At 34.7% G+C, this 25,785-nt stretch overlaps 2 protein-coding genes across 3 annotated transcripts; both read right to left on the bottom strand.

The window, feature by feature from the left end:
* Positions 1-2,453: 2,453 nt before the first annotated feature.
* Positions 2,454-19,615, bottom strand: LOC113494633. Of its 2 annotated transcripts, none has more exons than XM_026873073.1 (5): positions 19,463-19,615; positions 11,312-11,370; positions 10,177-10,409; positions 7,193-7,715; positions 2,454-3,205 (listed from the first exon to the last, which is right to left on the bottom strand). In XM_026873073.1, exons 2-5 carry the CDS (start codon positions 11,360-11,362, stop codon positions 2,987-2,989), a joined length of 1,026 nt encoding a protein of 341 aa, XP_026728874.1. In that variant the 5' UTR covers positions 11,363-11,370; positions 19,463-19,615; the 3' UTR covers positions 2,454-2,986. The 2 variants fall into 2 exon arrangements, with proteins under 2 accessions (XP_026728874.1, XP_026728873.1); XM_026873072.1 differs by having other exon boundaries at positions 10,111-10,409.
* Positions 19,616-22,120: 2,505 nt separating this feature from the next.
* LOC113494869 lies at positions 22,121-25,359 on the bottom strand. Its single transcript, XM_026873411.1, has 2 exons — positions 25,246-25,359; positions 22,121-22,856 (listed from the first exon to the last, which is right to left on the bottom strand). Exon 2 carries the CDS (start codon positions 22,650-22,652, stop codon positions 22,194-22,196), a length of 459 nt encoding a protein of 152 aa, XP_026729212.1. The 5' UTR covers positions 22,653-22,856; positions 25,246-25,359; the 3' UTR covers positions 22,121-22,193.
* Positions 25,360-25,785: the final 426 nt, after the last annotated feature.

Raw genomic sequence — 25,785 nt, forward strand, 5'->3', positions numbered from 1 at the left:
TAGTACTGTTTGGTTAAATAATAAGTATACCTATATAAATTGGTGATAATAAAGATAATTTATATGTATTTATCTGTGTTTTGTCATAAGAACTAAAATAGTGTAATTTGCTGAAGGTAGACTGATGTATCTAGAAATTAATTCGGTGGTAATGTAATTCGGTGCCATCATTCGGTGTAAATGTCAATCATATTTAACATAAATCAACTGCCATATTTGTTACAGTGATACTTTTTCAGTAACGAGCACAAAGAACTAAACTTAAAAGTACACAAGTTACATACATACACACTTACTTATATAATTGAATTTAACGCCATCTATCGTGGCGCTGCGACACTACAGGCAATATCGCATCAGACGCGACTGGTGCTGATGCCGTCCTCGGGGAAATCTCACTGTCCTTACAGTTTTATGTTTAAAATGGATACAAAATACAATTCAATTCGTCCTAGCTTTACTACTTTTAATACAATTCTATTTTTGTAGTTTATGTAGATGTATAGTTGAAAATTAGAAAACTTCGCCAAAATGAAAAACTGGTTTTCAAAAACTTTTTTTAAGTAATCGTCTGTATGAAATGTAGAAACATTTATGTGAAGTCTTTATGACTCGCAAACCTGCAACAGTTTTGCCTATATTATAATTCTGAAAACTTAAACAGCCAAAGTTTATTTATTTCTCGGTTAGGTACTTTTCTAAACTCAATCGGCTGAAACAATTTTGGTAAGTTTCATATGGTTATAGCTGGCACATTGAACTAACACATGTGGTTAATATTTATCCGCATTTTAATGTATAGCTTTCGGATCATGATATACGGCCCGGTAACAGTCGGACTCAGACAGCGTCGTCTTAGAAATAGAGTTTGTTTTTTCCCTTTAGATGCGATGTTTACATTATTACTTGAGTATTGCTGCAAGACTTTAATTATGTCGGTACCAAGTCTAAATGACAACATCATCGGTTGAACAAACCCACGCGCAAGCACTAGTTATCCTCAGAACATCGTGTACTGTCCACACCACTAACCAAACTACAGCTGTTTGGAAACTCGAGCACTAATCAGACAGTACTGTATCAATTAACATTTAGGGTCGTCACACACTCGTCACTGGCTACAAGTGCAATTTCATGTACCATTTTTTTATAAAATGAAGCAGGCGGTCAAGCTTTGTAGCGTGTGGTAACCACCGGCTTCAACCGTAAGCGGTGAGCTCGTGTAAAGTATATGGGCACTATAAGAAACACGGTGACGGCGTTCCGCGGCTGTAGTCAGTGAGCGACGACCCTTACAGCTGCCTGATTGGATTGCCATACCTAGTGCTCATCGAGCAATACTTGGACTATCCATACATATCAACCAAATATACCAATAATTACGTTGTAATTCTTAACGCCTGCCATACGCTTTTGTTATTTGTTCATATTACTGAGAAAGCCCCGAAATTTAAATCAAGAGTTAAAAATACTCGGGTCAATCGTTTTTTCTTTATTCTTCGTAGACAAAGTGAAGTACAGAGTGATATAGATCAAAAGTCGGTTCTGCATTTCATAGTAAATTTGATTACACAAGAGAAAAAAAGCTTCAAATTAAAAAAATAAAGCCGTACTAACATTCTCCAAACATTTTCTTTCAATAAATTAAAAAGCTAAAGATATTTGACCTCCAATTACAGCGTAACAAAGACGAAACCTATTTATTTAATCCTGTAAACGATTTCCGTTTGACTGGTTCCGTCTGATTGGATTTAGGAATCAGTGGGAGGTTGCCACAGTTGATTGAAACAGGATTATTTTGATAATTTTCCTTATCTTTAATTGATTATTTTGTTATTATTTTTGGATGGCTGAATAGGTGAGGTTGCGGCTATAATAGAATTCTCTTTGTAAGACTTCGAAGTCATTGATTTTAAAAAAGATTGTTCTGTATTTTTTTAAGGAGGTTGGCCTAAATTATTCTGGAATGAAATAGTATCCCTATTAAATTATTCTGATGTATAAAACGTTCATCAGATTAACTAAGTTTTGTAATTATTCTAGGATTAATTCCACGCTAGACTGAAAGGATAGATTACTGTGAATATTTAATGAAAACATCAATTGTTTTATAATTTTATTTGGTAATAGTTATTTATTATTCATAGTGGATATTGTGGTTAACAATATTTTTCTTATTGATCTTATCTATGAAAGAAAGAAAATCAAAACAAAAATAAAAACATTTTTTTTCTGGTTCAAATGTTTTAACCTTGAACTGCACTCTTAATTTTTAGCATAGCAAAACAATTATATAGAAAATTACAACATATATAAAAAGTAAGGATAGTTTGAGCATTTTTCAATAGATGGCGCTGTACACCAGTCATTAAATATTATTTCAAAATAGATAGACCTATAAACTAAAAATTATCTTAAGAAGTATTAAAGAAATGTAATATTAAAACTACTAGTTATATTATTATCTCTGCGATAAATAATTTATTATTTAAATATAAATGCACCTTTATTCCTGTTTGAGGCTTTCATTCAGCTCATTTCTCAAAGAGAAAAGTTTTTATTAAAATAACGTATTTTAAAACTAGTTATGTTGTTCATCTGTCTTTGTTAAAATTACTCGTCAGATTTTTTGAAAAGCCAAATGTGACTTAATATTTGTCATGGGTCTTTAGCCACCATTACCCTCTGGGGTCGATAAGATCTTCGATCTTTTTGAATTACAGTTGAAGATTGACACAGCTCTATACTTTAGTGTGAATGACCCTTATATAAATGTAATCTTCTTACTCTAACTTCTTTATCATCATCTGATAAAGAAGTTTTTTTTGTAAAGAAGTTAGAGTCAGAAGACAAACAAGTCGACTCTACCAAAAGACAATACCCCAAAATTGAAATAACGAAGACAGATTTCCCAATTTCACTATCCCGTCGACACACTAAACATTACTACTTTCAAATACGGTGACAGGACAGAAAAATACTCCAATTAATAAGAATAAACGATAGGCTGTAGGTATCTAAGTGCCGCCGAGAGACCAGACTCGTCCTTCCCGAGTTCCTCGACCATTTCCTTCGCCCTGTTGTTCGCGTACTCGTGCCCGCAGTCGCGACGCTCCACCATCTTGGATAACGCCATCCGGAGTTGTGCGCGTGCGCCGCCTGTTGACGAGTCTACCAGGTTCTTCATCACGTCGGGGGAGAATCCCTGGAAATTAAAATGTCGTGATAATTAATGGCTGATTAGATTAATTCGCGTGAAGTAGTATCTATAGCTAGCCGAACACACCTATAAAATATTGACATGATTAATGAGTGTTCGTCAGTCTCGCCAAAACTCGGAAATGGTTGGATTGGGTGGATTTTTTCATTTCAATATTCTTGAAGGTGTATTCAGAGCTAGAATTCCTTTACAAGTAATAAATACAGAAATTAAGTTACGGATAACTGTTTTAATTATGTCTGTTAATATTTTTTTTTGGTACCGAAAGCAATCACTTTTGAATCAAAATATCGATAACATAAAATTCAAAACATGTTTATCACGAAAATATATTAAAATAACCCTAAAGCACCGAAGATTGTGTTATAAAACCACAATAAAACCGTCCATATTTCACAACAAGGTCTTTCAACCCCAAACTGCTTTATTAGCGGCCAATCATGAGGAAAATACTCGTAATAAACAGGATTTACTTTTATGAGTACCACGAAGGTTTAACAACATTTATTGAAATTACCTAATTGAAAATACCAATATCCTTAATTAATCTGGGCACTGGCAATTGATTTGAATTTTGGTTTTTCTTTGATAGTAACTGTCGTGAGAATGATTCATTATTAAATGATGTAACGGTTTACTCACGCGTATTTATCGGGGTAGCCCGACTAGTTTCGGACCCAACCGGAGTCCTTAATCATGAGCAGACGCGGCGGGATCGCGAGTCGAACTCGCGATCCCGCCGCGTCTGCTCCGAAACTAGTCGGGCTACCCCGATAAATACGCGTGAGTAAACCGTTACATCATTTAATAATTTGGTTTTTCTTCTTTAGGGATTGTAATATTTATCATGTCGGACAAAAAAACAAAGGGGTTAGACACTTTTGCTTGAGTAAATGTAAAATTCGAAATCGAATAATAGGCATAGAATTAAGAGAAATAAGAAAAAAAATAATGTTCAACCTTTCTCAACTTCTTATATGGGTTTTACAAGTAACAGTAATGAATAGGTGACTATATCTACAATAGTTACTGCTCTTTAAAATTTTAATAGCAATGAAGAAGCAACAATAATCTATACTAATATATAAAGCTGAAGAGTTTTTTTGTTTGAACGCGCTAATCTCAGGAACTACTGGTTCAAATTGAAAAATCTTTTTGTGTTTAGACCCTTCACCGAGGACGGTTTTAGGCTATATACCATCAAGCTGCGTCTAATAGGAGCGAAGATACAATCGAAGATATGGAAAAAACAGGGAAAATAATTCATCTTCGAGGGCTTCCGTTCAAAAAATCCTAACTTATATCTTCTAACCACGCGGACGAAGTCGCAGGCAACAGCTAGTTTTCCATAAAGTTGTCTTGACCCTCTCTAAGCATAAGTCAAAGCCCTGCAGTCAAAATCGGGTATTATCAAAAAACGATCTGATATTGTTTGGCATAAATTCAACCCAAACGACAGTATTTATGGGATTATAAAGATGGCAGGGTCAATGTATGGGGAACAGAATTTAGGGCCACGTAAAGTGCTCATAAAGTGTTCCGACCATGACTAAGGGATGACTTGTTTTTGCTTGTAATCTGGGCGAAGGGATTTGGGCCTCGCTCATTGTGTAAATAAGGTTTGTCAGCCGAAGGTTTACGGGCTCGCTCCTGATACACAAGGTTATAAGATAACTTTTGACAGTTCTGGAAGGATGCCAAATATTGTCATGACAATGTTGATCCCAATTTTTTTTGGTGGAAGTTTTGCATCGGAGAATTTCGGGGTCAGACAGAAAGACGTTTGCAAGATTCTTGTACATTCAAGTATTTTCAAATTTACTGGATATAAATTTGCTATTATACCTGAGAATTTATTCAAATGGAGCCAATCAAAAATGGACGTTACGACTAGTCGCGTTTTATTCAAATTGGGATGTAACTCATTGGGGCCAAGTAAACAATACATTTTATCTCTTCGGCAAATTTTATAACGTTACTTATACGACAGGATGGGCTATTAAAATTATATAATTATTACTCTGATTCCGAAGTATCAAACACGCCAAAAAGCACTAAAGATAAAGACGCACAATACGCAATAACAAACGCCTTCAAAAGATAAAACATTTTATGATACTGTAAAGTTTAACGAGCTTAGCCCTGTCCCTTGGCCGGCGAATAATAACTTATTACCTCTTCACAACTCCAATACTTTGTACAAAGTTCCCAAAAGAGGTTTTATTGATAATTCAATTAGAACTCTTCTGGCAAGCGATTAGTTTATTAACGAAGTTGTAATTCTTTGACGTGGAATATTCAGTAAGATTTGATTCAGAATTAAAGTTAGACCTTTTACAAAGGCGGAAACGTAAAGAACTGATAATTTAATGAAACACTTTTGTCTCCAAGTTTAACGACACACAAACAAACATTTCAAGTTTCGTATTGAATATTTACAGTAAATCGATTTTACCCTTGACATGAGGAGACCTTGCTCTCTTACCGTGGGTCATCATGAGTTTTACAAAAGTTCAAATCACATTCACAAAGTCACTCAGGTTTAAAACTAATTGTGATGAGTTTTATAGATTACAAAAATGCTTGTTCTTTGACGAGTCAAAGAACAAGTCGAGTGTACAATAAAAAATATTCTAATCTAATCTACCTACATGACTTATGACGTGTACATCCCACACTAAAAGGAACAATTTCCTCAGAGCGGGAATCGTTTTTATCATTCAAGAAAAAAAAAACATTTAACATTATCAGCCGAAATAATAACATGAAGTTTCTAAATGATCAACCTAGTTGAGTTCCGTCATAAAATCTAATGTCTTCCAATAGACTAATTTGTTATTATTTATGATGTTTGCTTCATCTATAAAAGTGTTTGTCTGTCCATTTGACCTAAAAGATTAATTTGTATCTAAAATTTTATTGGCCAAGTCTTATGATGGGACAAACAAATAAAGCGGGACAACATTTTCACCAAAGACCTCGTAAAACGTGAGCCAAGGTTTAGAGACTTTGAGTACTTTGACTTACAAAGTCTGTCAGATATTGAATATGTATACACACTACGTGTTTACTTAAATAGATCTAGTCTGTAGACTAGCGTCTAACTGGTTTTGTTCCGTTTTTTATATGTATTCGTTCCTCTAAAATGGTGCTATCTTCGTCGTCGTCGTCGCATTCAAAGTACCAACTCTGTCTAATTCGGTTAAAATATAGTTTTATTATTTTGAGGGTAGATCTATTGTCTTCAAGTGGCAAGTCCAGGAAATAATCTATATTTATTTATCATGCGTGCATATGTTCATCAACGCCGTTCCAGAAAATTGTCAAGACTTTTAAAGGGTCTTGAACCCCTGAGTTTGTTTCGATTTTTATAAGATCGCTTAGTGATACGAAAAAATAACTCACGAAATTACGTATTAAAGAAACTAAAAAGTTACCTTACGTTTCGTCAAAATCAGATCTTATAAAAGTAAAAACTAAATCAAAAAGTTTCCTCATATCAAACCAAGCCGGGCTAAATTCTTAGTATTACACAATATCACTCGGTTCATTATCATATACATTAGCACATTTAAATAAATGTCCGAATCCAGTTTTGAATCTTGTGAGTCAATAAATAACACGGCGAAATAATTGGCGCGTTGACCGCAGTTTGTTTACTTAAGCTAGCGGTTTTTAAAGAAGAGTAACGAAGGCTTAAAATATTAAGCGAATCAGTAATACTTGTCAGTATGTCTGTGAAATGTTAATCACTCGATTATTGGGCAAAAGGCACTCCTTTGAAGAATCTTCTGAAAGGGAGCCTCAATCACAAAGTCTATACAACAGGAATACATGGACCAGTCTATAAGTTTTATATTTATATGATCCGAACTCAGTTGACTTGCCATCCTTCCTATATAATGTACAGTACGTTGGTATATATGGTTTGTATAACATGCACAAAAATGAGAATAAATCCAAGCTACTTACACTGTAGTCTGACAGCCTCTGTCTCTTGGCCTCCCTGCTCAGCAGGTCATACAACAATAGCAGCCTCAGGTTCGACGCCGACAGCTTCGCCTTCGCCGCTATCGGCTGGTTCCCCTGCCGCACCCCCTCCCACACATCCACCAACTTATCATTATGAGGGTCATTAGCTGTCTTTATCATCTCCCGAACATCATCCGAGAGGTACTGAAGGTTTTCCTCATTTATCTCATCAGGGTCGTAGCCATCAGATCTACTGGAGATTTTGACGTCATTGTGTGGAGGTAGGAGGGGCTGTTTCGCTGGTGCTGGCTCCATGATTGGGTTAATTTGTTCATTGTGGATGGAGAGGAGTGGTGCTGGGTTCCAATTGGAGGAGCCGTGGGGTTTCAAGATGGTGTACTGGGCGTTGTGCTCCAATGGCAGCAGGACGTAGCGCTGGTCCCACGAGAAGCGATCTGATGGTTTGGGAGGAGAGAAGGGAGCGTATAGACCGGGTTTGTGGTGCTGGGTCGTGGCTTCTGGTCTGAAAATAATTCAAAGTTTTTTGATAAATCGAGATTTGATTTTGCATTTAGAGTATGGAAGAGCGAAATTGTGAATTCACTAAAATGATATACTTAAATGCAGTTCGCTATGATTTTATTTGGAGTTTTGATTAAAAAATATGCATATTGGAAGTTTTGCTATTATTATTTGAAATTAAATTTTAGATTGGCTCGATGGAAAAATTCCTGGTCGGTATGTTGTTCGTTTTTACAATGTTTGGTTAATGTATCATTTGCACTAAGTCTTATCATATTAGTTGTGTACAAAAAACATATTCAATTCTATTTAAAAAAAAATATGATTAGTCATTCGAAATTGAACCCTGGTAGAATTGATTCTACCAGGGTTCAATTTTCGAATGACTTACAATTTAACTTCGAATAAATCACGGTATCAGATTGATTCGATACCGTAATTTAACAACAATTAAAATTTATTTACAAACACATTTTACGATTGTACCTCACCCAAAAACTTTAATTATGCCCACAAAAAAGTGCCACAGACCAAAACAAGCTTAAGGGTCACCACTAACCCACTAACCACTATCTTTCAAACACCGCCTATGAGATGACGTCACTGATCTAATTCGCTACCAGTCGCCGTGACCGTTACTCGCAGATGTGACGCGAATCTCGCCGAGAAGCACCGTAATGCCATGTTTATTTGACGCGCCCTGCTATTTTACTGTATTTGGCTAATAAAAAACTAAGAGCAAAAAACATTCGCCATATTGGAATGTTGTTTGGCAGTAGTCAAATTTTGCAAGGCCATGCGTTCACGAAAGAATAAGGGTTCTTGATACTGGTCTATTTTAGTTGGTCTTCGATGAATGGGAGGTATGGTACCAATATCTATGGTGAATGAAGAATTGTGTAGCGGTAGTGACTTGGACGTAATAACTATTGGGAAACTGAGCTTTTCAAATCTGTGTGAAAAAAGTAAGTGTGTAACCCTAAAAAGAATGTAAAAGATGTTTCACACGTGGGCAGTTTTGGTAAAATTATCATCAGCCTTGAATAACCAGTGGGTTATGCTAGGCATGTCCTTAGCATTTCTTTCTGCTATGTGATTTAGTTATAATGTAGACTAAATTAATAGTACTTTGACAAAATAACACCAACAAATTAACAGACTTTCGCTACATGAACAGCTAACTTTTTTTACTATTCTTGCTAATTTATTGCAGAGTTAGAAATTACTATGCAACATGGATCGTCTATTACCCACTCGTACATATCTCATTAGCAATGACAAAAACTAAAAGAAAAACGAACACATTTTCTCAATATGATTGGATGAAAATGAATCCGATTTGAATTTCAATAAATATTCAACAATAACAATAGATATTAATGTCCGCGACAATTCTTGTAATTTCCATTATTGTTTAATTTCAATTTTCTTGTGAAAATGAAATGGCTATTGTATTTCACGAAATTAATTATTTCGAATTTTATTCTCAAGAGAATTTAATCTTTACTAATCATTATATTTTTATGAAAGTTCAATATCGATACTCGGCTTTTAGGTTGGAATTGCAATATTTCATGATAAATTATTTATTGGACAAATGGGTATCGTGTAAATATCATTTCTATAGAAAATCGGCCATGAATTTATGGCAAAGTGCATTCCAATTATTCCTCTCACGCCAATTAAGTTTTCCACTTTCAATACATTTTGAACTCTATTGTGATTGAATTGAGATTTCAAATTACTTCCACCCTTTATTGTTAATATTCATTTGGTAATAAAATATGTTATTTTATGGTATTTTATGGTCTTATTTTCACCCATAACCACATGAAAAATGAATATTGTAAGAACTTACTTTGATAAATTATCAGACTTATAATATTTATCGAAGATAGTAAACCGATACTCAAACAAAACTCAAAATTGAGGTGTTTTTTTTAATCTGTGTGTTTATCAGCACAGTATTTTCTTTCCAGCTCTCTACAGTCGACATTCTTTTCACAACTAGCAGAAGCCGGAAATGTCGAAAAAGGCAGGGGTCACTGTCTCTTTCAAAAAGAAGATTGGTCAAGACACGATTACAATGCTCATCGACTTTTAAGGAAAGTATCAAGTCGATTGGAGCATGCTTGTGTCAGATAGCGGCCTGCATTGATCACGTAACATAAATGCTTCATTATTTAGTCAGCTGTCAATGACCAGTAAGTGCACTTCAATATAGGTCTAACAAAGAACCCCATTTTTTTTTGAGATTATATTTTTAAAACCGCAATTAACTATTTCTATATCACAGCTTAAAAGAGCAGCAACTTAATTGGTATCACAAATTTAAGTGACATTTGAGTATCGGATCACGAGTAACAATGCTTAGGTATATACAAAGCGAAAATAACCTCCTAGTAGTAAAACCAGTCCACCAGGTATTCGTGGGTTTGGAGAACGCAGGGTACGTCACATACGGTCTCGAAGTGGTTGGCCTAGTGGTAGGCCTAGTTGTTGGCCTGGTGGGTGGCCTAGTCGTTGGACTAATCGTAGGCCTAGCAGTAGGTTTCGCTGTTGGTTTGGTTGTCGGCCTTGGAGTCGTTTCCTCCTTGGCTTCGTACGCCATCTGGTCGGTGAGGTGGGAGATGACCTGCATGGCTACTGGGAGGTACGAGTCCGATAGCTGGACCTGTTGTTTGGCAGCCTCCACCTGTAAGAAGGATTTTAAACTGTATGTTGAAAAGTCTCGTATTAAAAGCAATCGTCTTTGTGATTCCCTTTAATTTTTCAGGTCTGGAATGGCAGCAGAATTTTGGTAAACCCTTCATAGAATCTAGTAAACGGTAAATCGCTATTATATTGTACTTCTTTAATATTGTATTAAAAATATGCAGTTAATATAAGAAGTTTTATTCTCATATTTTCTTTATAACCATAGGATATTACGGACTATCATAGTAGGTATCATCATAAAGCCACTCCAATAAATAACAAAAGAGGAAGAATACCACCAAGGAAAGTAATGACGCATGAAACAAGTGACGTACTTATTAAATACGGTGTACCAACTTTAAATAAAAGTATGTCAGTGTTAGGTAAAAGTGAAATCAACGGGGTATGAGACAATGACGGCGCGAAGGTGCCGACTGAATTATTCATGATCAGGCAACAGTTCATTACACACAGATGCTCCTATAGCCGTGGCACTAAGGAGGAAAATACGAAAAAGTATCAGTGGTTATTCTTTCTGATTTTTTTTCTGTTTTATATGGATGTGAATGGATATTATTCTTCTTATCTTATATTTTACTTGAAATGGAGGTAATAATTATTGGTAGGTTAATAACATGTGAAAAAAAATTGAACTGGTTAAGGTATCGTTTAATTTTTTCCAGTCTCATTGCGAAAAGGATTTCACGTAGCTTTTTTTAAATCGCTCGCTTTATGAAAAACAAAAGAGCGCAAAATATCATAAAATAAAAGTGAGATCGCGACGACTCACGAGCATAACTTTATTTCTTCGTTCAGAAATTGGAACATATACAAAATAGTATTATTGAAACGTGCTATATAAGGTGATAAAAGTTGTAATAAAACATGTCACATACTCACCAAGCTCAGGGAGAATATCGAGAGCCCTAGTATCACCGCGTGTCGAATCATGTTGACACCTGAAACAAAAGATGTATTACAATAAAGAGATATTTGAAGGAGTCAACTGTTTCTATGTTTTAGGAGTGTATTGGATTCGATAAAACGTGATCATTTGATGTTTTTTAATGTGTTAGTCGATTGTATAAGTATAAACTAGCCTATCTAACGTCCCACTGCTGGGCATAGGCCTCTTACCGTATAGGAAAGATTTAAGAATTTGATCACTGCGTTAGATCACTACGGGCGGACTTCAGCTTCTAATATTAGGAATATAGGATCCCTCACGATGTTTTCCTTCACTGTTTGTTAGTGGTGTCTTGGAACAATTAAAACCGTTAATATAGCTATAAAAAAGTCACATTGAGACTTTGACTCAGTCGAGATCGAATCTGCATCTCGTGCATACAAATCCGTGCTTATATCAAAGTCCACCCCGACTGTATGAATTTTCAAGAGAACCTTTGATTTGTCATCTCTATGTATAAATGTATAATCAATGGTCAATCAACAGTCTTCGTTCAGTTAATTTGTCTGATCTCAGAGTTCTTCCCATTGGTTGTGGTTGCTATAGACTTTTAGACTTAGACACTATTATAATTTCATTTATCAGATCTTCTAAACAAATTGAATTCGTTGTTTTGTCAGTCAGAGTAAAGTTATTCATTTATTCATTTTATTCATTAGTAATTTTTTTATATTGTTTACTTTCTCGAACTCAAAAAACGAGTGCAACTAAACAGCAATATGAAGATTTAATAAAAATCACAAGTTACATACACAATCATTAAACATTATCTCAATAATTTCGATTAAGTCCAAAAATAGAACGATTTCGCTTCAATGTAACATCACGCTGGTGTTTTCCCGCGAGATTGGGCCGCCATGACACTTAACCCTTAATCTTCTGGCTCGGCAAACTTAACCTGTGCCTGTACATTACAAGAGGACCATAAAGTAGCGCATAAACTTTATAACTCGTAAAGATGGTTGTAAAAGTCAGACAATGTCTGGGCGAGGGTTAGGACGAAACACATTGAAAGGTTACGGAAAATTTTGTTTGATTTGGTTCTGTTCCTTTCATATTACGTACATATATGAGATAGATACAAAATTAAAATCGCATGGAAACTATTATGTTATATTACAAATATTCATTCATATCTTATTTAAAACAGCCTTCTGCTTGGTTAACAAACGATACCGGAGCCAAATATTATTATTTTTTGTCTTTTTGTGAATTTGTCTGGGCGTTTGTGCGTTTGTGTTTGTACGATGAACTTAGCAACGGGTTAGCCAATTCAATTGCGAATGCCCATCGGTTCATAAGTCAAAAATGCTTTGCCAGTTTTTCGAGCTTTGCCAGTAGAAAATTATTATATCCAAAATAATAATATCCAAAGTCACTTTTCCATGCAAAAGAAGTCGCTAACATAGCCAACTGAAAGCCAACAAAAACTGCAACGTTCCTAAAACTGTCCAAGGGTATGATACTAGACTGAAAATGATTTTTTTCTCTTTTAAGTGCTTGAATTCTATTTTCTAGTCTACAGACAGAATTCTAGATTTGTGGTAAGAGACTAATGAGGTCATTGCGGTTAAAACGACAATAGATAAACAAATATAATTAAACTCGTAAGTCTTGACTGAACGGAATCGTCCTGGGACAGGTTAGGGAAAATGCTCCGGAGAAAAGATTTACCCCGGGAAAGACTGGAGTCTCAGGGGATCCGGGATATAGCAAATTAATCTTGTTTGTCCTTTGCTGTAATTTTTTGTTTTTCTAGGAATGTATAATTGAGATTTTTTGGAACAACGAAGTGAATTCAGAAATTCGTGTGGCAATTCGTGGTAGTACTGTTGAAAGGTATTGCATTTTAATTTTTCTCTCGTTTTTGTGTGATACTTGAAATTATGTTATTAAAATGTTGAATGTTAAAATCGGAGTTGAATAAAGCTGCTCATTGGTTTAAGATAATCTGTCAGCAATTATTTTGCCCTCCTATCGGGTTTCATAGGCCTAAAAGCCACATAATAAGAAATAATAACATCCTTAGACGTTCGACTGCTGGGCACAGGCCTCATCCCGTATAGGGAAGTTTTGAGCATTGACAATCACGCTAGCTCACTGCGGGTTGCTGATTTTAAATTCAAATAATATATTAAATCCAGTTTTTCACGGTGCATTCCTTCAATTATTTTAGTATACGAAAAACGTAAGTCACCAAGTAAAGATCTAATGACTCTAGAGTTACGCAGTTATTGTCATATTTATAGAGAAGTGCTGGCAAAAAATGACATTCACTTTTTCCCTTCTTATGTTTAGTTAACCACATTCTTTTACTTCAATATCCCGGTGTCCCAGTGAACACGGTCCCCAACTCGGTCTAATGTAATGAAAACACGAACATTAATGCCGCCTTTATTTGTCGAGATATTATGGTGCCGACACAACGTACACGATATGTTGTGTACAGAATCTTGTCAGATTTGCGAAGAGGTCAGGGGTCATAGTGTATGGTCTATTTCTTTTTTGCTGTTAATGTCATGCTGCAAGGTAAAGGATTGTATTCTTTCAACTTGTATGATCTATGTAATATAAATGTTTAGTTTAATTGTAAGATAAAATTATTATATTCAATGGAATGTTTAGATGTTGATCATTTCAAAAGTCTGCTAGGTAGCCATAAAATGAACAAATGTTTAATGAAAAGGAAATGTTTACCTAAAAAAAGCGACTAAAATTAAGGTATTTTTGTTATCTCCTTGAATCGGTGTCATAATATAGTAGTTTTTTGAACTAAATTACCCAAAAAAATAACATCTTATTTCTCTCTATGCAGCCAGAATAAATAAATTCTTTTCGTATCCAGTCAATGACCGCATTACTCTTCATCCTAGACAAGTAACATTTTAAAGTGTCTCTACAAATGAAATTGCTCAAATACGAAAGTGAAATGTCACGTGACAAACGAAGACGATCCATCAAGTCATGATAAGTGAAGTCTTCAATGAGATTTCCTCACATTTGCGCGGTTTCCATCGTTAAGTTCTCCGAGGTACATTATTTAGAGAGTGCAATCGTATCGTGTCTATACAAATGTAGTAAGCTGCAGAACCAATCCGTTGATACAGCTAATATTCTAGGTCATTCTCAAACAAGTCTGTATATACAAGGCTGGATCTAACGATTCCTGTGCCTACCGTTAGAAGATCCGGTTATTAAGTGGAACACTCCTTGCTGCTATTGTACCAATGTACACTCCACCACGCAGCCCCAACAAGAACAGTAAACTCCCAAAAATCGACCTTCTGATTATCGCCATAAGGACGATGTTTGGAATAGTTGTGTAACTTGTGTTGCTGGTTGTTCTCACTGATAGCCGGTATTGGAATAACTATGTATTTTCCTTGACATTAGAGAATTGCTTTTGTAATCTGTAATATAAATCCTTATTTATGGTTGTTGGTTAGTGTTATTCTATTGGCTATGGTCAGATAATGTGTGAGGTTGGGAATAGATATTGAGACTTGGTTTTTGTATTATTAATTTGGTAAAATTGTGACTGGCCGTATTATTTTACCTGTAAATTAAAATAGCTGTCTAAAACCAAATATATTTTCCATATAAGAAAATTACTGAAAACGTTCCACGGTAAAAAAATGTTAGGTAAAACTAATTAAAACCAGTTAAGTTTTAGTCGGACTAACGACACTCTGGGCTCTGTACAAATATACTAAAGTAAAACTAATGTTTTAAGACAATTGATCATTAATTTTATGACCCTATTAACCATTTTCTTTATTATTTGTTGTTAAAGTGACAACAGAAACACATCATCTCTGAAACTTTCTACGGTATACCTATCACGATGCTAGACAAACAGATTGTTGCCAGCCTTAAAAATAAATGTGGGTAAATTGACGGAGCCTTAATTTAAATTCTGGAACACATAGTTACGAAAACAACAGAAAATCAAGTTATTTATAGATCATTAATTAATTATTCATACATTTGACACTATAAATTAAGAGATTTACATATTTATTAATATGTACATAATAATAGATGTATTTTAGGTTATGTTCGGGTAGGAGACAGGGGCTGTCAATGTTTTAACAGCTGATGTCTCGAATAAGCTGGTGGGAACATGGCACAAAGATATGTTGATGGAAATGCCAATAAGATATGTTTTGCCACAATTAGGAGATAATGATCAACATTGTCAGCTTCTATTTTATTGACTGAGTATCGCGGCTTTTTGCATACATCAAATATCTTTATCATATATTTAAAAGCAAGCTTTCTTTTTGGATTTTAATAAACAAAGCAAGGTCAGTAAAAAAATATAATAAATCTAGGGGTTAATGGAAACAAATAGCACCATACACATCTATTATCTGTTTAAATAATTTTACTTATATAATGGTAGCGCTGTGCCTTTGCACAAGTTCAATTTCTGTGTCAATTGAACCTCTCCTATCTATTCAAATGACCAGTAGTCACTTCACTTGTCAAAAAATATATCTCTTCATTTCTCATTCCAATGCAATGTAACATTGTGTATAATAACCGATTTCTGTCTTGCAGCAGTGTAGAGTGTGAAACACTTCCATCTACTCATCTATTCCATGGCAGAAATCGTTTAGTCTTGATTGCCGTGTCAAGGCTGTGAGCACTATCTATTTGGGTAACTGTGTTTGCTTAATGGGTTAATCTAAACGGCTCAGAGCTTTGTCAGAGTAATGTAATTGAAGTAATAATTGCTTTGGTGTGCAAAATGAGGTTTTTGTCACATTACTTTAAGGATACATGGAATACATTTTAAATAGTAGATAGTGAAGCGAATTGCAAGTCTGTCGAGCATCTCTCAGAAGAAAGTGTTGTTTACTTAAAATTTACTTAACTCAGATTTGAAATGTAATAAAATCCGGCCATTTTAAAGATAAAGCCATTTTCTTTAGTTACAGGAACAAATCATTTAAAACTAATCTTTTAAAAGTAAAAGTACAAAAGCTCATAATCCATAAAGGTTATCAAATCTAATTGGTCGGCTGTTGACAGGAAGCTAGGCTTTATTTATCTTAAGAAATATGGCGGGGATTGTCCAAAGCTATTAACAAAAACACCGTAATTACAACCAACAATTATTTAAAACGAAAGCTTTCCCGATTCAGAAGCGTATTAAAACAATCAGATATTTTTATTTGATGTCAGAAATTTTAATAAAAAATTATTAAAAAATATGTTTTACTAGCTGTTGCCCACGACTTCGTCCGCGTCGTTAGAAGATATAAGTTTGGAATTTTTGAACGAAAGCCCTCGAAGATGAATATTTTTCCCCGTTTTTGCCACATTTTCCATTGTACCTTCGCTCCTGTTAGTTGCAGCGTGATGTTATATAGCATAAAAACTTCCTCAATGAATGGTCTACTAAATTGAATTTTTCAATTTGAAACATTAGGTCCTGAGATTAGCGCATTCAAACAAACAAACTCTTCAGCTTTATATATTAAAGTATAGATATGGTTTTTGTGGCAAATTAAGTTTTATTGGCGTATTTACCGGGATTGCCCGAACAGTTAACTGGAGTCCTTGATCATAAGCTGACGCGGCGGCGGGCAATTGAATCTAACTGGAGTTCGACTCGAATAATTGTGACTCGCCTCACGAAAGTCACTACAGTTTATTTTTTTTTAACTATAGGAAGAATGAGCCCCTTACCTTTATAATAAGATAAAGCAAGTTCCTTCTAACACAGTTGCCTTTCCCATTTTTGCGCTACTAAGCTCTCGCATAAGTACTTAAAAGCAAACAGCTACGAAACGAGACGGAAACAAAATACCTACTCATCGAATTTAAGGCACAAAGATAAAGATACATTACCCATTTCCTTACAAACACACTATCCAAGCACAAACACAAAAAACTTCAAGATATCTTATACAGAGCAGCTTCTGCAAACATTCAACGCGACCAATTTCATTGCTTCAATTCCCTTCGCTTTCTCCACAATAAGCCCTATTCCACTTTCTTCAGGGCACCTGACCCTTACCTAGAAACACAGGTCGTTACTAAACACCTTCTCTGCGTAGTCACTCTATGCTTGGACACGTTTCATCTTTTATGATAGCTATAAATTCGTTTTTTGTGTGGTCAGAGGGAGAAACTTATTGCGTGCTTGTTTTGGGATAATTTGGAAGTATTACAGCACCGCTATCTTACCGTCTGTTTGTTTGTCACCACTGTCACCAGGCTTTATGAACAATGGTAGCTAAACAGTTGAAATTTTGACAGACATGTATTCTTTGTTGCCGTTATAACAAAAAACTATAAGTTATAACAAATAAACAATCCAGGTATAGAAACGGTTGTTATTTGTTTTTCTTTGGCCTATTTGTACGGGACTTTCAGTGTTGAGAGTCCGACTAGCACTTGTCCGGTTATTAATACTAAGTTACAGTTACAATCACGAATATTATATGTATGCATTCGCACTATTCGCACCTGACTATTGGCTTTCCTTTTGTCCATGTGGGATAGTCGCATGCTCCCAAACTAACAGCGTGGGAGAAAAAATTAGTACAGTATTTTTTTCTATAGGCACAACATTTTCATCTGGCAAACAAAATGTAATAGGAGAACTACATTTTTTCCTTTTACCAAGCTTTTAGTCAAATCCAAGTATAAAAAAATTGAGGCAGGTGTATCTGTGCTAACCGTTGTACCAGTCCCTGAAAGTCTCTGCAATCTATATTGGTGAGCAAGAGCGAGAAAAGTAGCTCCTCTTGCAGTTTTCTGAAAGTTCTGTTCTTCTCTTCCTAATCTCTTCTCTCTCTTTTTACTATAAGTCGAACTTTTTGCGTTTTTTAAAACTGACAACTGTTCCGTAGACACTAATATTTCCGTGATATTCATAGGCCTTAACTACGGAACACGTTTATAACGAGATGAAGTTTCTTGCCGTTCATCTCCATAGGAATAATATTTTGGAACCAAGCACTTAGAGTCATTAATGTACCCGTTTAAAAGTGCCTGAAAAACGGCTTACTTGAAGTAAAAAACGGGGTTTTGATTAATTCGATTTTGAGTCGCAATAACAGTGGTATTCAACCCCTTAAAATAAATATTCTATTCTTATAAAAAAAGCCTAAGAGACTCTTAAGCTGAGTATTTTAATGCAATTGAATACTATCTGAGATCTTTCTCGGTAATAAAGCATGATGAAGTAGAATCTTAAAAGGATCGCATCTATCTCGATCTCGCAGCTCACTTACAGAGTGCATTACAAGTGTTGATTTAGTGTGGAGTGTCATTGATAGAGCAGGAGCCTTTAAATCAATAGCCGAGAGCTTTTTATTCTTGAAACGAATTACAAGCACTTTGTGTGATTCAGCTGAGGTTCAATGCTGTCTTGATATGTTATAATTGATTTTAGACTTGATTTTACAGATAATTCTGAAACTACGTTAAAAGGTAATGTTTTGTGATTTTTTCACAATATTTTCAGGATCAAAAGCATAAATATTTTAGTCTGTAAAAAAATGAATGCTAAGTTAGACCAAAACAAAATAAGTCCATACAAAAGTGGAACTTCCTCTTACTTAAAAAGTCAAAACTACCTACTAACCAAACCAATCGTATGTCTAACTTAGATCCACAATAATCTACTACAAATACGTTTTCTAAGAAACTACTGCGACAAATTCTGTTAATAAAAACTTTTTGATAAGTTAAAGTTTCAGATTTTACATATTAATGAGGAACGTGACTATTCCTTATCCAACAGGGTCCGTTTGCACAAGGACTGGCCCCTAAGTGCTACGGGTTCCGCAAGTAATCAACAAGTTAGATACGCAAACACCGTGAAAATTATTAAGGCGTTACACCGTTATTTATATGCATAAGAATTCAATTTAAATTATAAAAAAAGAACACGAATAAAAATTGAATACAGAATTTCCAAAATCAAATAACAAAACACATACGAAATTCGAATGTTATTGACATGTGTCAAATACTAAAGAGTTAAATAAACACAACGGTGGTTTTAAAAATAACAAATAGAATTAAAATTCGAAAAATTAACATATTTTAATTAAAATACGTACCTTATATTCACACACTAATAAAAGAGTCACTTGTATTTTGATATTGGGAGGTGTTTGCGCGCGTGCGTCGTGCGCCGGCGCAGGTTCGCACTGCGCAGCATCCCCGGCCGGTGACCCCGCCCCGAGCGGTGTATATGCACAGAGCTGTTGATACCGACGGTAAATACCGCAAACCGGATATTTTTTTAAGACTTTTATGAGCTCTGGTATTTGCAGACGGCTAATTGTTTTGAAGGGATCACAAGGAAAATGTTTATTAATTTTAATTGAAAAATGAGTTTAAATATTTATGTTTATTTTATTACTGAAGGCATTTGAGAAAGAAATTTATTAAAATACTTTTTGAGAGCAGTTAAAACGACTACTTGTCACTATTTTTTCCTAACAATCACAGCCGCATCACAGTGCATTACGTAGTTTAAATTACTGTCAATTTATTAATATAGAAGTTACGCAAAACGACATAGGTACGTTGTTTGTAGAAGTATACGAGATTCCGTTCTCGGGCACAGCTTATTCCCATTCCTCTTCAAAACCCATGTGTTATTTTTTTTATTTTTGACCACATCATCAGGTTTCTTTATAACCGTGTTCAGACCTCAAAATTGTCATTAAAAAACTAAAATATTGCTGGGGTATTTATCAGCTCTATGTGTGAAGGACTTCAAACATTTCCTTAGTTCATCGACCAAGTCCGGAGGTACAGGTAAAATTTAGCTGTATCACAATTTAGGAGCCCGGTTATCGTGAAATAATAATAATATCGATACTTTGTTTATGTTGCTGGTTATTTGTGCATCGCGAATCTTTTAAGGCTGGCAAAGCTTGGAAAGAACTTATAAATTACTGCCTCATATAGCGGTGGCTTTGCGGTTCAATGGCCGGATTCGAGTGTTGTGGGTGCAGGTTCATATCCGAGCAATCTTAAAGTGCTGTTGAAAATACTGGATGTGAGCAAGTGGACTTTGTTTTTCTTTTAGAGTCTTAACAAGGAATTGACTATAGTTAGAAAAACAAATCTTTGAAGCCGCAAAAATGGCTTCTATAGGTAAAATGCATGAATCCCTTTATAAATAACCCACAAACTTTATCAGTACTAAGAAGTGTATGATTCGGTGATTAACCCAAATTAGTGATTCACGATTTTGTCGCGACACATATTAAATCTATATTTAATTGACGTCTTCTTATAAGTAATCAACTCGCTATAATATCTTTTGTCATAATGAATTGTTACAAAAGTGATAAATTGGCCAGTTGTCATAATTATGACTTTTTTATATATTTCTTTGTACCTAAAAAGGTAAACATTTCCTAGGCGGTAAAGCAATAATGGCTTTCACGCAGTAATTTTGTAAAAAAGGAAAAATAGTTAGACAGAAGACGAAATTTTCAAAGATGATGTATTTTTGTTGCCATATCATAGAATTTTTGGTCATTATATGGAGGTAAAAAATTGAAACTGAGGGCGGTTAGCCACTTTATTTACTCAGTTATCCTTGCTTTGGTTAAAGGCTTTCCACATCTCAATTGAAAAAGGGGAAATTTTCGGCAGAAACTTTAATTTGGGCCATGTAAACATAATTAGGCATAGTTTCGCTTTCAAATCCATTACGCCATATTGTAGAGAACAGGGTTTATCAACGCGTAGACCCGCATATTTGTAATACACGAGGTAATTAATATCATTCTGTTAGTTAACATACTATAAAAATACGTAGGGTAACTTTTCGGAAAAGCATGACGCGGAATAAAAATCGTTTCTTTTCTAATTGTTATTTTTTATAATATGATGACCTTTTTTTGCCTTTAACCTAGATGCTTAATTTTTATCATAGAACTTACCTTTCGTGTTTTAATCAGTTAGTTGACTTTAGATAATCATAACTACAACAACAAATAATCTTTCAAAAGCTGCACAAATAGGATAAGCGTTTGGGTGTTGTCACATGCACAACGACACCCAGACTCAGACCAAGCATTCAGGGATCACACAAACGCTTGTCCTACGCGGGGATCGAACCCGCGACACGTTGCGTAAAGTGGGTTTGGTGTGGTGACCTTCACCATTCAGTTATCCATTTGTTAGCTATTCAAAAAGGAAACTATGGATGTAGTAACAAAGTTACAGATACATTTACTAGGCACATGTAGGTTATTTCATTTGTAATCTAAAACACCCCCACATAAAATGCCGATTAAAAGCATTTCATAAAGCCTTTGTCATTCAGCAAGTCGGTAATTATGTTATTAAGTTTCCATGCGGCACAAAGGCATGGATTATTTCGAAGTAATCATCCACTTTCATCGATACCCTGTTATAGCTCGACCATTTATTTTGTTTTAAAATTCTAATTGATTTTCATTTTGGACGTATCGTACGAATCATTTAGAAAAATAACCGAGTTTTCAAAGCAATATTATGATATATGTTGTATTTAGTCTGTTTACAAATTCAAAACATTCATCCATTTCTTTTCAAGACCTATAGGATAAATTATTTCTGCGTTATTCTAAAATATAAAACTGGAGACTATATTAATCATTTGTACATCATCACCTCCATATATTATGACAGCCATCATTTGTTAATCATATGTAATTAATAGACATCAGACAAAACCTAAGAGGTCAGCCAATCAAATTAAAATCAAAAAATTTCGAAAAAAAACATTTATTTAACAACAAACAATTAAATCTACACTAATGGTTACAATTCAGTTTCATTAACCTACACAACTGTGACCGCCTCTCTCTCAGCCTCCCTTTTAAACCTATTCCCTTGATTCTCATCTTGTTTATGAAAGAACCTATGGATACCATTGTAAATACCTTTGTGGATATTCTGAAGATACTCCTTGATACCTCTCAGTATTCCCGTAACTTTATTATCATGAACATCTGTAGGTTTGTCATCAAATTCCGCATTGACATGTAGAATGCTAAATTTGTTCTTTTTATTCTGAATATTTTCATCTTTATTTGGACTGTCAGATGTACCTATTTGTATTGCACTATGTCCTGTGTTTGTCACTTGTTGGGCAAGGTTGATTGCTGGTCTGAGGGTGTAGTTGGGTACTATAGGCCCGGATGGAGTTCGGGTATTCGGGATATCTATGACCTTTTCTGTAACTTCATACTGTGAATAAGGTCGTCGTGACGTCATAACTTGGGAGCTCGACGGAACCATTTCTTCATTTTGTATTGTTTTATTTGTTTCATCATCTGCGGGTTTAATTGGAACTTCTATTCGCTGTTGTCTCCCAGGTTTGTCTGTTTCTGTAGAATCCTGTGTTTTCTCTATCTCGATAGCGTTTAGTTCTTTAAATGTGTTTGCGCCTTTTTTAGGTATCAGGTCTTCGAAATCTTGGGCCGCTATGGTTGAGAGAAGAGCCTGTGATACAAAATTTACTGTTAAAATAATCGTTATTTTTCTTATGTAGTTTTTTGCAGGTTTTTCTCCATAGGAACGACATTTTGGAACCGTGCCCCTAGAGTCATTACTGTAACGTTTTAAAAGTGCCCGGAAAACGGTATTGAAAATAAAAACTTTTGATTTTGATGTGTTTTTCTTTTTTCGAACTGGATAAAAAGCTCTTCTGTAAACTTCTGTAGTTTATGACTATTTACTTTATTAGGTACACATGAGCGATAAACGTTTCGTCAAACACAATTCCTATACCTTTGATTAAACTAATATTTATTTGATCTGAACGTTTCCAATTTTATTGTTTATATTGCATCACTTTTTAATAATTGATAGTAAATAAAAGCGACATCTCATCTCATCTAAGCAATAAGATACAAAGTAGTCGAAAAAACCCAGAAAGAGATAGCACGACAAATTTGAAACATTTTATAAAGAAGGATCCATAACTACCAAAGGTTCTCTAGAACAAGATAAAATAAACATCGCAACATCATCAACATCAATAAAATATAAAGTCTATCAACATATTTAGTACCTTTGTACACGTCTTTCTGTATTTGTGCTTCTTTTATTGGTCTGTGTACATAAATGGTAAATAAATAAATAAATATTTCTATAAAAAAGGATTTTTATTCATTTTATTTGTTTTTTACATTTACACCCGTAAATCTTAATGTGTACATATCCTAGAATCAAGCCATCAATCTTTTTCAGATCACCAATATAAAAGTATTTCATGTTGTGTTTTTCATTGTAGCGATAGATATCGATTTTAAAAACGTCTTTAAATTGATTTTGTTGTCAGTGTATGCTTTTTGGAAAAGAAAATCGGATTTGTACTTAGTAACATGCTTATTTCTTTCTTACATTGAAATAGACAGATACAATTTAGACTTAAACAGACAAATACTACACGAAAAAACACCAAAAAGGTTATACTAAACTTACCAAACAAACAAACAGTTTGATAGACATTTTAATCCACTATTCAGAACAGTCGAGACCGGCTAACCGAATAAAACTGATCGGAATAAATTCGTTCACAATGATATTTTTTTCACGAAAAAATGCGGGCTCTATCGGCGAATTTAATTAACTTTTCCATACACTAGGACACAAGTGAAGTTGCTTTTAGTTTTATAAGTTGCGTAGTGACTCAACTTGCGAATGATCGTTTAAGGTGACGTTTTCACACACAAACTTTGTTATAGCGAATATTATTTTTATTTTCAATGTTTGTGATAACGTTTGCACTAGTAAAAGACAATTACCGAAATGTTGATTTTGTGTCGACTGACAAAAACGGTTTGATCAAAAGTTTAGAAAAACTTTGTGAAAAACTCTGTTTCGTTGTGCCAATGAGCTAATCGGCTTTTTTTAGTAACGCGGGCGTTTTTGTTGAAGGTAAAATTCCAGTTTTTATGTTCGTCTAGTTATCTACAAGTAATAGTTATTATTAGATAGAGATTAGGTTAAAATTTTGTTAGAGAAGTAGATTTTAATTCAGTGTGTATATAAAGTTACTAGCTGTTGCCCGCGACTTCGTCCGCGTGGTTAGAAGAAATTGCGATTTAAACTATCCTATATCTCAATTTGGAACGAACTGCACATGGTGTGCGAATTTTATTATAATCGGTTAAGTGGTTTAGAAGTCCATTGAGGACAATCATTGTGACACGAGATTTATATATATTAATATAAATGCAGTAATTTAGAATCTTATATTTCTATTTTTATATTACAACTTTTCGGATTACTAAAAGCAACCATTGTTAAAATAGATTCGTAGTTCGCTTAAGTTTTATTATTTATCTTGTTCTTTTCATCTAATTTCTTGAGATCTAATTAACATGAAATCCTATTTACATATTATTACCAAATGGTTTATAAAAAGGTACAAGGAAAGATTTGTACGCAATGCGGTCACTCTCAAAATATTGGGAGCAGGTGTCGAAAATTTTTTTTTATTAACACGCAGTACATTATTTTAAGAAGGGGCAAATTTCTATGCTTTCCCTATCTTCCTTAAAGTATCACAAAATTCTGTGTCAACACATACGACAAAGTTAACGCCACGAGAAAAACCAGTGGAGATGCATGGATAAAGTATACTTCTTCATAAGGAGAGGCAATTACTCGAAGATCGATAACCACTAAAAAAATGGAGAGATTTATGCCGAGCAACTGCATTAAAGATTAATAAATACATAATACTTATGTTACCTACATCACAAATCACACACCAGAACTACACCTTAAGTCCGACTACAAAAAACACAACTGCGTTATTATAATATGGGAATTCCTGTAAGTGCGACTACATTAATGTGAAGGTCTGCCGTTGGTCACTCAACTTAAACTCGTCCTTGATGAGCTGTCGCCGCACCTCCAGCTCGCGGTTCCAGTAGCACAGCTCCGAGGTGAAGAGGGATGCTGTGTCTGTCGGCTCTTCTTCACAAATGACACTGAAATAGATGTTTATTTGTTATTTATTAGCTACTGCCCGCAGGCCTGCTCGCTACAATTGAAAATGATCCCACGGGAACATGACATCGGGCTAAAAACTTATGTGTTAATCCTGGTTATAAACTATCTGTGTACCAAGTTTCGTCTAAATCCTTTCAGTGGTTTTTGCGTGAAAGAGGAACAAACATCCATACACACAAACATTTGTGTTTATAATGTTAGTGTTACGCTTTTATTATTATTATTATACAACTTAAAGTAACACTTACTTCGAAAAATGTGTACAAAGCTACTGCTTATGCTTAATATTTTTAAGATGATTTTCGGCAATCATATGTCGGTTGATGGCAATTCGTTTTTGAAGTTATGCATTAGCCACACGTATGTCTAATAACTTTCCTTAAATGGGAAAAGGCCTGCACCTAAC

The sequence above is a fragment of the Trichoplusia ni genome, chromosome 1, assembly GCF_003590095.1.
Source record: "Trichoplusia ni isolate ovarian cell line Hi5 chromosome 1, tn1, whole genome shotgun sequence".
Classification (NCBI taxonomy): Eukaryota; Metazoa; Arthropoda; class Insecta; order Lepidoptera; family Noctuidae; genus Trichoplusia; species Trichoplusia ni.